At 38.5% G+C, this 14,942-nt stretch overlaps 1 protein-coding gene across 5 annotated transcripts in view; it reads right to left on the bottom strand.

Annotated features, from left to right (window-relative positions):
* RABGAP1L (RAB GTPase activating protein 1 like) overlaps positions 1-14,942 on the bottom strand; it is a 227,286-nt gene that overhangs the window by 190,782 nt on the left and 21,562 nt on the right. For 4 of the 5 annotated variants that reach the window (XM_059854584.1, XM_059854586.1, XM_059854587.1 and 1 more), the window contains exons 4-11: positions 14,149-14,359; positions 12,075-12,249; positions 11,191-11,351; positions 10,612-10,722; positions 6,864-6,930; positions 5,509-5,611; positions 4,446-4,612; positions 170-314 (exon numbers count right to left, since the gene is read on the bottom strand). In XM_059854584.1, the coding sequence (XP_059710567.1) occupies positions 170-314; positions 4,446-4,612; positions 5,509-5,611; positions 6,864-6,930; positions 10,612-10,722; positions 11,191-11,351; positions 12,075-12,249; positions 14,149-14,359 (1,140 nt within the window). Of the gene's footprint in view, positions 1-169; positions 315-4,445; positions 4,613-5,508; positions 5,612-6,863; positions 6,931-10,611; positions 10,723-11,190; positions 11,352-12,074; positions 12,250-14,148; positions 14,360-14,942 lie in introns of those variants that run through there. The other variant, XM_059854589.1, reaches the window with a different exon arrangement.

The following is a 14,942-nucleotide window of genomic DNA, read 5'->3' as shown; positions in this document are numbered from 1 at the left end:
TACTGGAAGACACCCAAACAATGGCTTGGTAAAAATATTACTTCTAATAGAAAAATAATGGTGATCTTTTTGTCCAAAGCAGCTGTATTAAGAATTACTTGAGTAAATTAACAGCAGAAATATAATAGTATACTATCCATGGAAACTGTAAGTGCTGATTTATCCTTACCTTCTTCTGCCTCATCCTCCTGGGATGACATAGGCCCTCCTCCACTTGTTGGGGTGACTAATTCTTCCTCTCTGGTAGATTCTCTTTGCAGGCTGACAACTTCATAAATTGCATCTCCAGCACTTGTGTGGCTTTTTCCTTCAGACTAAAGCAAAACACGGGTATGTATTAGGTTGAAAAATAAGGCTAAACAATAGTTTGGTCAGGATTGCCTCAGATTTTTTGCCTTGGCAAAAATAGATGGCAGTATCTGACAGTTCTGTTTCTCTCAGTTTTATAGGTAGAAAATATCAATAAAACTGCACAATTTCCAAAACTGCCTCTTAACAACCATTTTCAGTATTGTTCAGAACAATGATTAAAAAAACTTGCCAATTTAAACAGCTATAATGAGATTAAGTCGAAGAGAAATCTCAGCTAAAGAAAAGAGGAAAGAACAAAGAGGAAAGATACTGGAATAAGTGAAACAGCAACTGAATGCCTGAGGGGGGAAAATATAATGCTAAGAGGTTTTTTGTAGGTAAAGAGGATACTACAGAAAATACAAAACCTCACCCTTTTGAAAAGCCTTAAATTGTGAACAGCTCTTTTTATTCCTTTACTCACTAAAAAAAAAAGGAAAATGTATCTATTTTTCTTCAGCAGAACACATTTTAAAATACACTCCTTCCAACAAGAAATGAAATGGAACCCCATGGCAGGGGGTCTGGAGCTAGATGATCTTGAAGGCCCCTGTGAATCCACACCACCTCACAATTCTCTGACTTATGAAAAAGAAGACAGTTAACTATAGTTTAAGCAGTTGCAAGTTTTAAAATAAAATTTGTTTTTCCTTGGAGTTACAGTTATGAACACAGTTATTTTTCAGTGACATGCAGTGATTACTGTATTTTTAGAGAATTGTACATAACTGCAAACTAATGATGGTATTAAATGAAGCAACCCAAAATGTGGTGCTATTTTTTTCTTTGTGCATCTTGTCTAATCCATTAAAATAAGGTAATTATTGGAACATACTAAAATCATCAAATTAACCATGAAAAATAACACAGTTTCAGTTAGAGTACCCTCAATTTGTTTGGAAAAACAAAAATGATAAATTTGAAAGGCTCCACAATACCTGCACAGGAGATATACACAAACTACTGACCAACACTTGCAATTTCAACCAGCTGGTGAAATTATGCAGATGAGCAGCTAAAACAGGGACTGTTTGGACTGACACAATACAAGTTATTTTTTAGTGAAAAACCTTTCCTCATTTATTTTAGGTTAATAATGGAGACCCACTTCTCTTAAAGCAGAGGCTCCAATTATCAGCCAGTAAGCTGACTGAATTTCTCATGAAGACAGTTTAATGAATTTTGGAATGCAGGCATGAATAGCCTGAATTTTGTAAAAATTAAGCAGGGTAACATTAGAGCTGTTATCCCTGTTTTATTCTCACATAACACCATTATTGAGTAATTACAAAGTACTTGGTTAAATCAAGCAAGTATTGATAGCACTAATGTTATTAAGCTATTAATAACGTTATTATGGGTATCTATAGCTTTTATTTTTGAGAGAGTAAGGCATGAGATACTGTGGGTTTTTCTGCATGTTAAAATTATCACAAGTCTTCCGCTCCTTGCACATGTTCTGGTTAACTGCAAGACCCACCCGTATAAAACGTAAAAAATTTGATTATTGGTTTTCTCTGAAGCACAAACCCACCATTACAAGAACCATGTTCTTACAACAAAAATGTGCACAAGCAACACAGTAACATAGCTAGAAAGAACAATCCTGAATGACACCTTAACCTGCATTTCTGTCAGCTTTTAGCATTCTTTATACCTGAGCACACCTTACCCATCTCAGTTCAGACTATTAAACGTGCCTGAATCTTTCCTCAGAAGGGTTATGATTTTTCTACAATCTACTTAATGCTCAACTGCTTTCCCAAGAAGCTCTCAAATGGCTGATCCCACTACCGGAGTTATTTCCCAAGGAGTAACAGTGCCCTGAGGTACAGGATCTCTCAAAGGTGTTGGCAGGAACAGCTACTGCAATGCAAACTGACCAACTGAGAACTGGTGAAATAAAGACTTGATACAAGTCACCCAAAGAGATCCTGGCAAACACAATCAGGACTTCATCTTGCAGAAGGATCACTAGGACTAAAAATAGTCCTTTTTCAAAGATCTGCACAACAGACTCTGAATTTTGCAGCAGGAAGAAATGCACGTGTTTCTTCAGGGAAGAGAGGCATGTGTATGTTTGTCACATTTTAAGGGGTGAGAAAAAGAAAGCAACCATATTAATTAAAAATGGTACAGTTGCAAGTTATTTAAAAGGCAAGCTGAACTGATAAATGATAAGCATCTAAGAGCTGAGAACAGAATACTTTTAAATGTATTTTCTTTAATGTCAAAAGGCAGATATTCTTATTTGCATGTAACAGTCAGCTTTCTCAGATTTCCTCAAATTCCAAAGTGCTATACTAATCTCTAGAAGAAATATAGAAACAACACTGCTTGAGATTTATTTACTCCCTAAGTGTTAAACACAGCAGCAATTTTTCCATGTAACATCAACACAGCTTGGATTTTTCAGACCTATTGCTGTGCCCCACAAAAAGATGGCAACTCAAATAGTCCCATTAGGCTCAGTGAAATTAAATCACTGCTCTTTGGTTCCACTAGACAAAGATCAGGCACCACTGTTCCAATGCCCACAGTACAACTGGCCTCTGCTCTTCACTTTTTGAGCCAATACCAAGACAAAAGTCTTTGGAGAAAGCAGGTGAGCAGTGGTACAGGAGGATGCAGCTGCACATCATTCTACAGTGAATGGGCAGATGGACTCCTATATGTACCTCAGCCAATGCCAAACCCAGAAGGGACTTGAGCTACCCTCATAAGAGCCCCACTCTCTTACACCTCAGCAACAGGTTCCTTTGCCTTTCTTACAGCCATCTGCCCTCAAATTGTAAATGTCAGCAGCCCATGGATTTTACAATGAACAATTACAGAGCCACTGCCCAATTCTACCAGTCAAGTGGACTTGCTTTAGAAACTGTAGAGAATTAAAGAGAATTCAATAGGCAGGTTCAAAGTAGTTTTAGCCCACAAAACCAATGACTTACAACTCATTACAATTCAGTTTACAAAGTGTGGTGGGTTAGAGTTATTTCCTTCACAGTGGCTGCTCTGGGCTTCTGCTGGAAATGGTGTTGATAACAAAGGGGAGTTTCAGCTCCTGCCCAGCAGCTACTGACAGAGTCAGGGCCTTTGCTGCTCTTCATGCCAGCTGCCTTCTGTGCACCAGCCAAAGGGCTTGACGTGCACAGAAAGCTGGGAGGGGACACAGCCAGCACAGCTAACCCCAACTGACCCTAGGGATGCTCCCGACCATATGGCATCATGCCTGGCATGTAAAGTGAGGGAAAACAGGAAGAAGGGGGGGGCTGTTTGGAATGAGGGCATCTGTCTTCCCAAGCCAGTGTTACACTGTACTCCAGGGGATGGCTGAGCACCTGCCTGCCCATGGGAAGTGGTGAATGAATTCTCTGTTTTGCTTTGCTTGAGCACATGGCTTTTGCTTTCCGTACTGAACTGTCTCCATCTTAACCCACGAGTTTTCTCACTTCTACTCTGCTGATTCTCTCCTCCATCCCACCATGGGGGAGTGAGTGAGTGGCTGTGTGGGCCTTGCTGGCTGGGGTTAAAACATGACACAAAAGCACTGAAACCATACACATGCTACTCAATTCTTCTGCACTAGAGCATCCCTGAAATAAACAGTTAAAAGAAACAAGCTGCTGAGGAGCAGGTGCCATACTAACTTTTATAAAGGCCAAATTAGGACATAAGAGACTGTGGTGGGGTTTGAGGGTCCCCAGGACATGGGAAGAAATGAGAATCTTGACTCCGTGTTTCAGGAGGCTGATTTATTATTTTATTATATATATATTATATTAAAAGAAAATTATATACTAAAACTACACTAAAGAAAGAGAAAGGATACATCAGAAGGCTAGAAAAGAATGATAAAATCTTGTGACTGACCACACAGCTGGTGGACCCTGATTGGTCATCAAGTAGAAACAATTGATATGAGACTAAAAGATGCACCTGCCACATTCCACAGCAGTGGAATAATTATTGTTTACATTTTGTTTCTGAGGCCTCTCAGCTTTCTCAGGAGAAAAATTCTGGCAAAAGTATTTTTCAGAAAATATGTCAGTGACATGAGACAAACGTTCTAAATCAAAAAGAACCAAAGGCATTACCTGTTTTAGCTTCATATAGAAGGTTTCTGTGAAGGTTTTCCTGCTGAAGTACCAGAAGCGTTCATTGGCAGGATACACGCGCACCACGGTCTCCAGCAAGAACCTGACTGGCTCCACCACCTCAGTAACCACCATGTCCACAGCCACAGTCATGAACACACGCTTATCTGAAACACAAACAGGAAAAAAACAAGGCACAGCCCAAATCTGTAAACTGCTGTTCAAATACAAAATCCTGTTTCATTAATGATTCTACTGCACCTGTTTTATTTGTCTGAGTTCTACACCCTCCATGCCTGCTGCACAGAATGAAAGTGTGCATTAACTATATGATAACTTCAAAAACAAAGATATTATGTCTTTGTTTTAAAGACAGAGGCAAGACATCATGCAAAGAAAACACCATTAAAGTACAAAATCCCCAGCAAACAAAAGCAGCATGCAGAGGAGAAGGTCACACTGAATGGTAAGGAGTTCTGTTACATGCTACTAGAAATAATGTGGTGTGAAAATCCATCAGCAGGAACAGAGACACTGGCTGTAGGCACTTGGATATGCCTTTAAGCAAATGACCTGAGCTCCGCCTCGGGACAGGAAACAAATTCCAAGCTTACGTTCTAAGTTTTTAAATCCCATCAGAGAATGTAAGTTCCAGTAATAAGAAACTCTTCTATATCATCAAACACTTGAATGCATCATTGCCAGCTGCCCCAAGATGAAATTTGTAATCACCTCACCACTAGGAGGAGAATCCCAATGCCTGCTATTCATACTGCTTTGCTGAGTACAACAATTTGCAAATGCTTAGAACCAAAAATCCCAATAACCAGGGATAGGTACATCAGCCCCAAACACTGATGTAACATCTCCAAATCAGCACCACACTGTTCCATGAACAGTTATTCACAAGTCTGTGTTGGGCAGGTTTATGCAGAAAAATTCCTAGCAATGGACACAGGGAACAATGTTTCATGGATTTAGACATGCACCATGACTGCCAAGAGAAAGTGCACACACCAAACCCCTGGTGGGTAAAGCAAACACACAGATTAGGTTCCCCTACCTTTTGGAGTTTCCTCATTAAGTACTAGAAACATGGGTGCATTAGGATTCCACATTCCAGTAATGACATAAGCCTTCCCATCAGAACTCTTTCCCATGGATTCCTAAAAATAAAATCATACAGGACTGTATTACAGTCGTGGGTTGAGATCTAAGTGAGGGGCATGGTGATGGGAAATAGTTCTAGGAACCTTAAAGAACATCAATTAATGGAATGAACTATTACTAGTACGAGGCAAGTAGATACTTCCTGAAGTTCTCAGGAATAGTCCCTATAGATCACACAGGCCTGTTTGGTAGCCTACATAGATAAAAGGAGACTGATGTTCCCTCACTGAAATTCAGTTAGGGATGTAAGAGTGAGTTCTCCAGATTTAAATATGGAGAAAGGACGTTGAAAGGAAATTACAAATGCCTATTTCTGTGCTACAGTCAAGAAACAAACTAACAATTCATTACATCCAGCAGTTAAATGTACTTGGAATGTCAATGTAAAGAGAATTCAAGGTGGAGTAAAGACAGAAATTCAAATACAGTAAAAAGGTGTTGTATAGATTTTAGAAACAACAACACTCCAAAACTCATTTAACTTATTCAGTTTTATAACCAAATAAAAAAGGGAAAAATCAGAACTGATTTCAGCAAATTAAACCAGGGAAAAAAAAAAAGCTGGTAAATACAATCAGGCAAATAAATGAGTCTGACAAGAGAACTAAATACTGGTAAATAGAACCAGCAGCATGAGCACAGAAACAAACTGCAAAACTGGGACAACTGTAAAACCACAAGAGGTCTGATGGGTTTAACTCTCCCAAATTTGCCCTAAACCAGGACACTCTAGCACTTGAAAATGGCTGTATTATCCACAGAGAGAAAGTAAATTGGCATATTACAGAAAGGATCACATTGCTTTGCAGTTCTCTCAGACACAACTCTAAGAAACAGAATATTGTAGAAGACAAGTGAATACTTTGAACTCTAGGCAAGAATTTAAAATCAAATGAAGGAAACAAAAAAAGACAAAGTTTTCAGCACCCTGGAAAAATAAGAGCACTTCCCAGGCACCCAAATATGAAAGCAATTATTTATTCTAAATTTGTAGGGAACATGTTTAACACAATACAGAAAGCTCAGTTATTTGTAACAACCCAATCTCTGCTTCACTAATTGAACAAAAACCAGATGCCACAGGTTTTTCTGTGAAATGAAATGATTTGTCCATCTTATGATTGGTAGATATCAAATCTAAGGATTTAAGAAAATGCAAAAGGTATTAAAAGCTCATTTTGCTGGAGTTTTTTTCTTTCTTTCCAATCATCTTATCTTATTTAACAGGTTATTAGGGCTAAGTATTACCATGTCTAGTAAATGCATGTCACTGTTCTTCACATTTCGTCCAGGGCTTAGCAGCATCCCAAAGCACCTGTGAAGTTTATTTAAAACAACCATAAAAAAAAAAAAGGGAAAGAACATATATTAGCTTTTCACAATACAATAATCTTTGCCTGAACATAATGGACAGCCACCTACTGCCTCTAATTTTAAGAGTACCTTTCAGAGAATTGTTCGTTATTGTTATGGCAACGCTCAGGAAACAACACAATACATGTTACAAAAAAGACGATTAAATTATTTTCCAGAATGAAGATGGCAGAAAGTAGCATCTGGCCTGTGACAACTCAACTGTCCCTAAAGACCATTTATAATTATGAGTTCAAAGATACCAACAATTCCTACACATTAGTGATGGAGACTGCCAGGAAAAAAAATTCAGTCTCTCCTCAGTTGATTTAAAAAACTGTTCTCATGTAATCATAGGAAAAAAATACAAATTCTTTTATTCTATTATTCACAAGAGTATTTCTGCAAAAAAATCCCATAGCATCACAGACCCTTAAAAAAAAAAACCAAAAACAATTTGCTCAATTTTAAGACTTCATTCTTCATTTTTCAAAATTTGAATTTGTGTGATATACAGGGCCTTGAATTCCAGTCAAATAATTTTAAAAGAAAATGCTCTTGATATTTTTAAGAGGGAAAAAAAAAAAAAAAACAACAAACCCAAAAAACTTCCTCAGACATTCAGATTTTCAAACTTCCTGACTACTGAAGGCACAAATCCAGGTCTGAGGTCTCTGCAAATCATCTCTCTCATTCTCTCCTTTGAACATACTCCATTATGAATAAAAACACCAAACAGAATTATGTATTTGCAACAAAGAGCAAGCTGTCTTGCACACATTTTTGAAAAACCTTAGATCTCAAATGGAAAAAGGGAAAAAAAATGAAAGTAATTGCTATTTGAAATACTATGGAAAACTGGGGCTGTAATTTAAAGGGCTTTGCCAGAAGAATTTTTCTTCTGTTTGGTTCTCTGATAACCAAACTGCTTTTTCACTGACTTTTAGAACTAAGTCGTATGCTGAACAATATTGCTTGGACATATGAACACCAGCAACTAAAATTTTAATAAGACTATGAACTGTAAAAGTCTCAAGATATGCAATCACTACCCCACCTAGCTTTCTCCTATTACATTAGGGATATATGGTTTTCATTTTTCACCTCATTACACTTAACATCCACAACAGTATTTTCCACACTTTTTCACTACCAGAAGCACAAAAATCTAAGTGGTAAATAAAGCAGTAGACAACGATTTTGATTTATCTATATCCATAATGCAGTGCCAAGTAAAGCATCCCAGGCAGCTCACATACAGGATCTGGATTTAGCCACACAAACCAGATTCTCTGAGAGACTAAAGCAGGCAGAACCTAACAGCATACCTGCTACTTCTTATTCCTGGGCCAAAATAGCTCTGAGAAAGCTACAACTGATAGTAGTAGGGAGATCACCAGCTCCTGCTACAGCTGCTACAGGGAAATGTAAGGCCAAGATGCAGAAGCAGACCAAATATTTGTGCCTTTCAAAGACAACAGCTTCCAGATGCTGCTCCTGCTGTGCATCACTCAGATGTACAGAAGTTCTGATGCGTGACAGCCAAAGTTTTTGGGAATTATGTTTCCAAAAGAATGGGAGTCAGGAACAAGTAACCCCTGCCTCTCACAAAAGCAGACTTATGATGCCTAGCAGCATCCTGCTGCAAGAAGAGTCAGGGCTACTCTTCCCTCTTATTTCATAGAGGAAAATCAATTCAAACCAGGTCAGGACCCCCACTTGCAGAAGATGGACTTTACAGAAATAGTTATCAGCACATTCGGCCTCTGACAGAAGGGGGCTCAACCACACACCCAGGATTTAAAATGACCTGCACAGGTTGTGGGCCTCAGTCTCACTTCCGTCTTGCTAGATTTCGGCACTTAAAGGTGGCTACCAAGCAGCTCTGTGCAAGTGCACAGACTCCACTACTTTCTAGACCAGCAGGAAAAAACCAAAAGAACTGTAATTGTTATTCACTAATGTATATTTTAATTTATAAAAACAAAAATGCTACCCAGAGATAAAACTGATAGTATTAAGTTAACATCATGACAGGACAAGGGGGAATAGATTTACATTGTCAGAGGGCAGGATTACATGAGATATTAGTAATAAATTCTTCCCTGTGAGGGTGGGAGACCTTGCCACAGGCTGCCCAGAGAAGCTGTGGTTACTCCATCCCTGGGAGTGTTCAGGGCCAGGCTGGAGAGGGCTTGAAGCAATCTGGTCTAGTGGAATGTGTCCCTGCCCATGACAGAGCAGGGTGGTCTTTAAGGTCCCCTCCAACCCAAACCATTCTGGAATTCTGTGATCTTGAAGAGTTTCCACTACTAATAAGAAACCAACCAATATTCTGTAATGCAGTTCTAAGGATACCAGCCTAGACTTTAAGCAAAGGTATACCTGCATAACTCAGGATTCACTCTCATGTATGACTGGTAGCAAACTACATGTAAACACCACTGTCCTGAAAAGAATATCAATCCTTCCATCTATGAGAATGAAAGACTATTTCACTCTTAAGAACAGTTTCCTTAAAGCCCCTAACCATCATCCAGAATTTTCTTCCTGAATCCTATACACAGCTGAGACCTGACATCCCCCATGGTGGGACTGAAGCTATGTAGTGCTTCAGTCATGACTCAGAAATAAACACCATCTCTTCAGCTCCTTTGATCCAAATAAAAACTGGCAAAACCCTGGTCAAACAGGGCACAAGACCAGGAAGGGCCAAAGTAATGCATGAAAATAACTTTCTGCATCACCCTGACCCAACCCCAGGCTCTGTCTGAACACCAGGAGGAAGCACTTTCTCTCAGCAGCAACCAAGTCTGATCTCCTGAAGTCATGACAAAAGATTTTTGAAATCTGGAGACCAGTGACCAAATTTCTTCAGAACTACTTTTTTGCATTTAATTTCCTCTTTGAAATACTTTTGAAGACACATTGAATTGCTCAGAAGCTCAGTCTGATGTAACCTGCATTCATCTTTCATCAGCTTTGAATTTTAATCTTCTCAGGAGTAAGTACATAAAATGACTTACAAGCCTGTGTATGTCATTTCAATTAAATAACTTTTACACAGCAAAGCTTGTGGTGATAAAAATAACATCCCCAATTGATTATTCTAAACACCAACAAAATAAAAGCTAATTTCTAAGAAAGATAGTTTTACATTGGGGAGAAAAGCAATAATCAAATGCTATTTGTAAATGCCTCATTAACTGAGCTCTGGAGGCAATATTGTTTAAATTAAAATTGCACTGAAAAGAGATAATTTAAGTCAATGAGTAGCAGAAGCTTACTTTTACAATACAAAAACAATGATAAAAATTTCCACCATATATTCCTTGTCAAAAACTTTAATTTACATTCTGAAGTAAAAGCTTGAAACCAAGCAAAGAGATCAGTCAGGTTTTGGGAGGGTTAGGGGGCAGGTTTTCTTGATTCTCCTTGTATCTTGAACTTCCTTTTCACTACAACAAAATTCTCCAATTGTTACTCTTTTGCTAAGATTGCCATCTGGTGGCACTAATTCTGTTGTGCAATCATTTGAGTTATTGGTACATTTTTTTCCTATCACATAACTTGCCAAGTCAGAGAAAACTGCATTAAATACCATTCTTTAAAAATCTAACCACCATTTTTGTAAATGTTTTACCTTTCAATGGCCAGTTCTTTGTTGGAAAGTTGCTGAACTGTGATCACCACTTTCTTCTCAATTCCCTGTTTAAGCTTGAAGTACAATTTATCTCTATCCTTTGGCACAGGGCTAAAAGAATAGAAACATCCTTCAGCAGGTATAGAACATGAAATGTTGAATACAGAAAAGAGATTATGCTTTCTAAATTTTAAATTATTCAAAATTCATTAGATTTTAAAAAAAAATCAAAATAAACCACTAGACTGTATTTACTCAAGAAACTTAGTTTGAGTAAAGTTTTTAAAAGACTTCTTACTATCTTTTCCATTTGCACAGGCAGCCATTGAGCATCCATAAAAGAAATTATGCAGTGAAAAGAAATTCACTTGAGAAGGTATCCTGAATTTTTATCTTTTTACAGAAAAAAATACAGAGAAGAAAATTGTAGCATCAAAAGAGCAGCTTCCTATTTACAGCATGTCTGCTCGCAAAAAGAGGTCAAATGAATTTTGTTGCAACACAGCAGTTGTGTGTGTGGAAAGTAGCTTTGTGCTTTTTCCAAAGATATTTCTGCTTTTCCCTTTCCATTCTGATTACCTAAAATTTCCTTTTCCATCATCTTCTTTGACTTCTAAGGAGACACTGAAAGTGTACACATCACTGTCTGGTGTGGGAAGAACAAAGTCCTTCACGTGATCAGATGCTTGTTTGGAAGAACGCTTGAATGCTGTGGAGAAACTGTACAAAATTCGGCTGACCTGCAGAAAAGCAAAATAATTAACAGTTTGATCAAGTATAAGGGTGTTTTTTAATGAGGCACTGTGAGGCTTTTGAAGGTCAAAAATCACTTGCCTCTTATATTGAACACAAATCATGCCAGATGTACCATAAAGCACTCAACACCACGTGTTCATTAACCAAGCCATTTCAGTAACAACATCTCCTATTTCCATTCCTGATACATTCCCTGCTCATGTCATGCTCAGTGAGTTAATATAAATTAGATTAGAGATTAGGAATGCAGCTCATTAGAGGACCTGCATAATGTACTTTTCAAGTTGTGTTTTTAACATAACATACAACGTGCCCTGGTAGATGCCAAAACCCAAGGAGATTTCTTCTTTTTCAGCCTCTTTTTCCACCCTAAAAAGTCCTTTTCTCCCACGATGTCACACAGTTACTTCTGAAACAGCTAGGGGAGAGTACTGTAACACGGTTCTTTTAATGAGGCCTCCAAAAGCCCCAAATGAGGCTTTCCAAATCTTCCCATTACAGTGCACTTTGGAATTTTATTGAAATACTAAAACCAAAAACTTAAAATCATAATATTCATGTATGACTAGCTGCACATTCTGCAAAACTCATTCATGTGTGCTAACACATTTTTCAAGGCACTATATATCATTTCCATGTTGGGAATGACCTCTTCAAACAGTGCTTGAATCCTTTTCCCCAGTCACTGCACACCACAGAATACTTACAGCTTCTTTAATCTCACAGGAGAAAACATGGATATGGAACTCTTCTGTCCCACAGCTGCTCTCAGTAAATGCAAAGCAGTCACTCTCTGAAGTCCCATTTTGCCCCCTCACACAAAACAACACCTTATAGATGGGAAACGAAGCTATCTCCAAATTGCACAGTTGATTAATTATTCTGGCAAGAAAAGGAACAGAAGATCAAAGGAACAGGTCAGTAAAACAGACAGGCCTACCTAAAAAGCTTTTCTGCAATTAGATAAACAAGGATCTAAACTCTAATTACTGCTAGATTCAAGTGGATGAGGTGGGCAGCAGGAACAGAAATGTTATGCTTTACAAATTAAAGGTGTAAATGTTCCTGATTGTAACAATGACTTAATTTCTTTTATATGCCACAATACAGACAAACACAGTACCTCTAGAACAGACAGTGAACAATGGCCATTTCTTGTGAAAAACACAAAAGAAGAAATGTAGAAACCACTGAAAGCCCTAAAAATGTGACTTGTATACAAAGATCAAAGAAAATGCAACATGAAAAATATCTGTTCAAGAAACAGTTATGAAAACTATTTCAGAATCAACAGGACTACACAGCTTAGCAAACGCTGCCACATTCAGGTTAATATTTAGCACAGATCTAAGACTTCACCCAAAATTTTAAAATACTCTCAAAGACAGAACAAAAAGAATATTCCAGAAGCTTAGAAGCAGTAGTGGTGTTTCAGAAGAGACTGGTGGATAGTGACTTTTAAAGAATAACAAATGTTCTCCTCTACCTTTTCACTACTGGTCCGTATGCACATTCACATCAAGGACCATAAACATTAGTCACCTAAAATCCCAAATCTGTAACAATAAAAATATAGGCCTAATCTAAAGGCAAGAAGAGCCCTGGGAGGATCCAGCACCCTGTAATTTTGGTGGGACATAACTGGAACCTCACAGGACAAGTATTCAGAGAGCAGGTATGAACACACTCCTCAAAGCCAACACTAGTATCACCAAAGCGCTGATGGAATGTGTTATGTCACCATGTGAATTCAACTTTTCAGTTCTGTGTAAGTTCTTAGACAGTCCCACATTTACTGATCTCCTCTGAAATTCAAGATCAAAGGAACCTACTGTTTCACATGCAAAACAACCCTCCTGAATGGCCACACTGAGTACAAAAAAACAGGCACAGAACACCTCACATCTTGTGTAAGGGTGACTGTTGCCATTGTAGAAATACAGAAATACAGAATTTTCTGATGTCAAATGAAACTCAAACTCTTCAAAGAAAAAAAATAAAAGAAAATAATACAGATTCTTGAAAGGCTTTCTCTTCCTCCACAAGATGATAGTCAATACAGAAACACAGCTCAGGCAAGGAAGGAAATCTAATCATATCCTTCAGATACCTTGATATCAGTGCTTAAAAATAAACATCTTAGATATTGAGATGTTCCCTACTTCTGGATGCAAAAATGCTACAGGTGCATGTTTGGTGCACCCTGATCAAGAACCTTTGACTCCCTCATCACTAATTAAAAGACCCTTCCCACACAGGGAAACTAAATCTCTTCTAGTATCTGGAGACTGGCAGCCATGAGGCAGACATGGGTCAGAGCTGGCTTCCGCACAGCAATGGCTGGGAGCAGAGACTGACACCTCAACTCTTAGACATAGATGGGAGAGTCTAAACTGACACTTCTGCAGCAAACCCAAGGCCAGAAGGACTCCTGCAACTCGTGGACCTTGGAGGCATTGACAGACTAGGGAGGTCAGGAGAGCACAGGTATTATCAGCTCTCCCTTTCCACTAGCTCTCTTATTATCACATTTGAACAGATACTGAGGTAGAAAAAGATGATTTTGCTGGCACTGTGTGGTAGCTGGTACCACCAGCCATGCAGTGTATGGTAAATCTGAGCACACATTTTGCTGCTTCAGAGGAATTTCTCAAAATTAACTCCCTTCAGTAGGAACCTCAGGCACAAATCCAGCAATTTTACTTCCCTGTGCAAATAACAAAGTGAGAAACCACTTCTTATGTGTCTGCTTAAGCAATAAATGAAACTCTTGTGTGTTACCTTACAGAGCCTTCTGGAATGTTTGGGACATACAGTGTGACAGGTAAAGGGGCTTGACTTGAGGACTTCATGTTTGCCATGGCATGTAGAGCTTCTGGTTCATTCCGTGGGGCTGACACCTTTGTACAACCCAAATAAGTCAGTTTGTTAAACAACACACTGTCCTCTTCCAGGGGTTCACTGGGAGAAGATGGCCTTGGTGCAGAGATTTCTGAAAATGAAGAAAATGTTTCTTTAGCCATTTGCTTTTATTTCCATTTAATTTTATTTCCACATTTTTTATTTCCAATGAGTTCCACAGTCAAATCTCCTACATTTTCCAGGAAAGGACATGAGAGCAGACAGTTCAGCTCCAATAGCAAGAAATCCATTTGACAGCTTAGTATTACTGTGAAGTCTGTTCTAATCTAATTCATGTTTCCAAGGGTGGCATGGGGACAAAGTGCATTTCGATTCTCTTTGGCACCACAGGAACACAGCACAGATATTCTGAATCTTTCTAAGCAGTCACAGAATCACAGAACATCAAGGGGCTGGAATGAACCTTGAAGATCACCTAGTCCTGACCTGTTACTTCTATTCCTTATTACTAGATACTGCCATAATACTTAGAATCATAAAGGCTGCAAAACTGAATTATTCCTGTTGGGGCTGGAGTGGGGTGAGAGAAACATATCTACAAGTATTTCTTTGTTCATTCATGCTAAGGGCTGGGTTTTGTTTGAACAATGTCAAACAGGAAGACAGTAAGGTAAGTTTCTCAGAAATACAGCAAACATGTAATTAAGAGATGG

The sequence above is a fragment of the Haemorhous mexicanus genome, chromosome 9, assembly GCF_027477595.1.
Source record: "Haemorhous mexicanus isolate bHaeMex1 chromosome 9, bHaeMex1.pri, whole genome shotgun sequence".
Taxonomy (NCBI): Eukaryota; Metazoa; Chordata; class Aves; order Passeriformes; family Fringillidae; genus Haemorhous; species Haemorhous mexicanus.
Note: the sequence above shows the minus strand (reverse complement) of the source record. Positions and strands in the feature narration are given on the sequence as shown.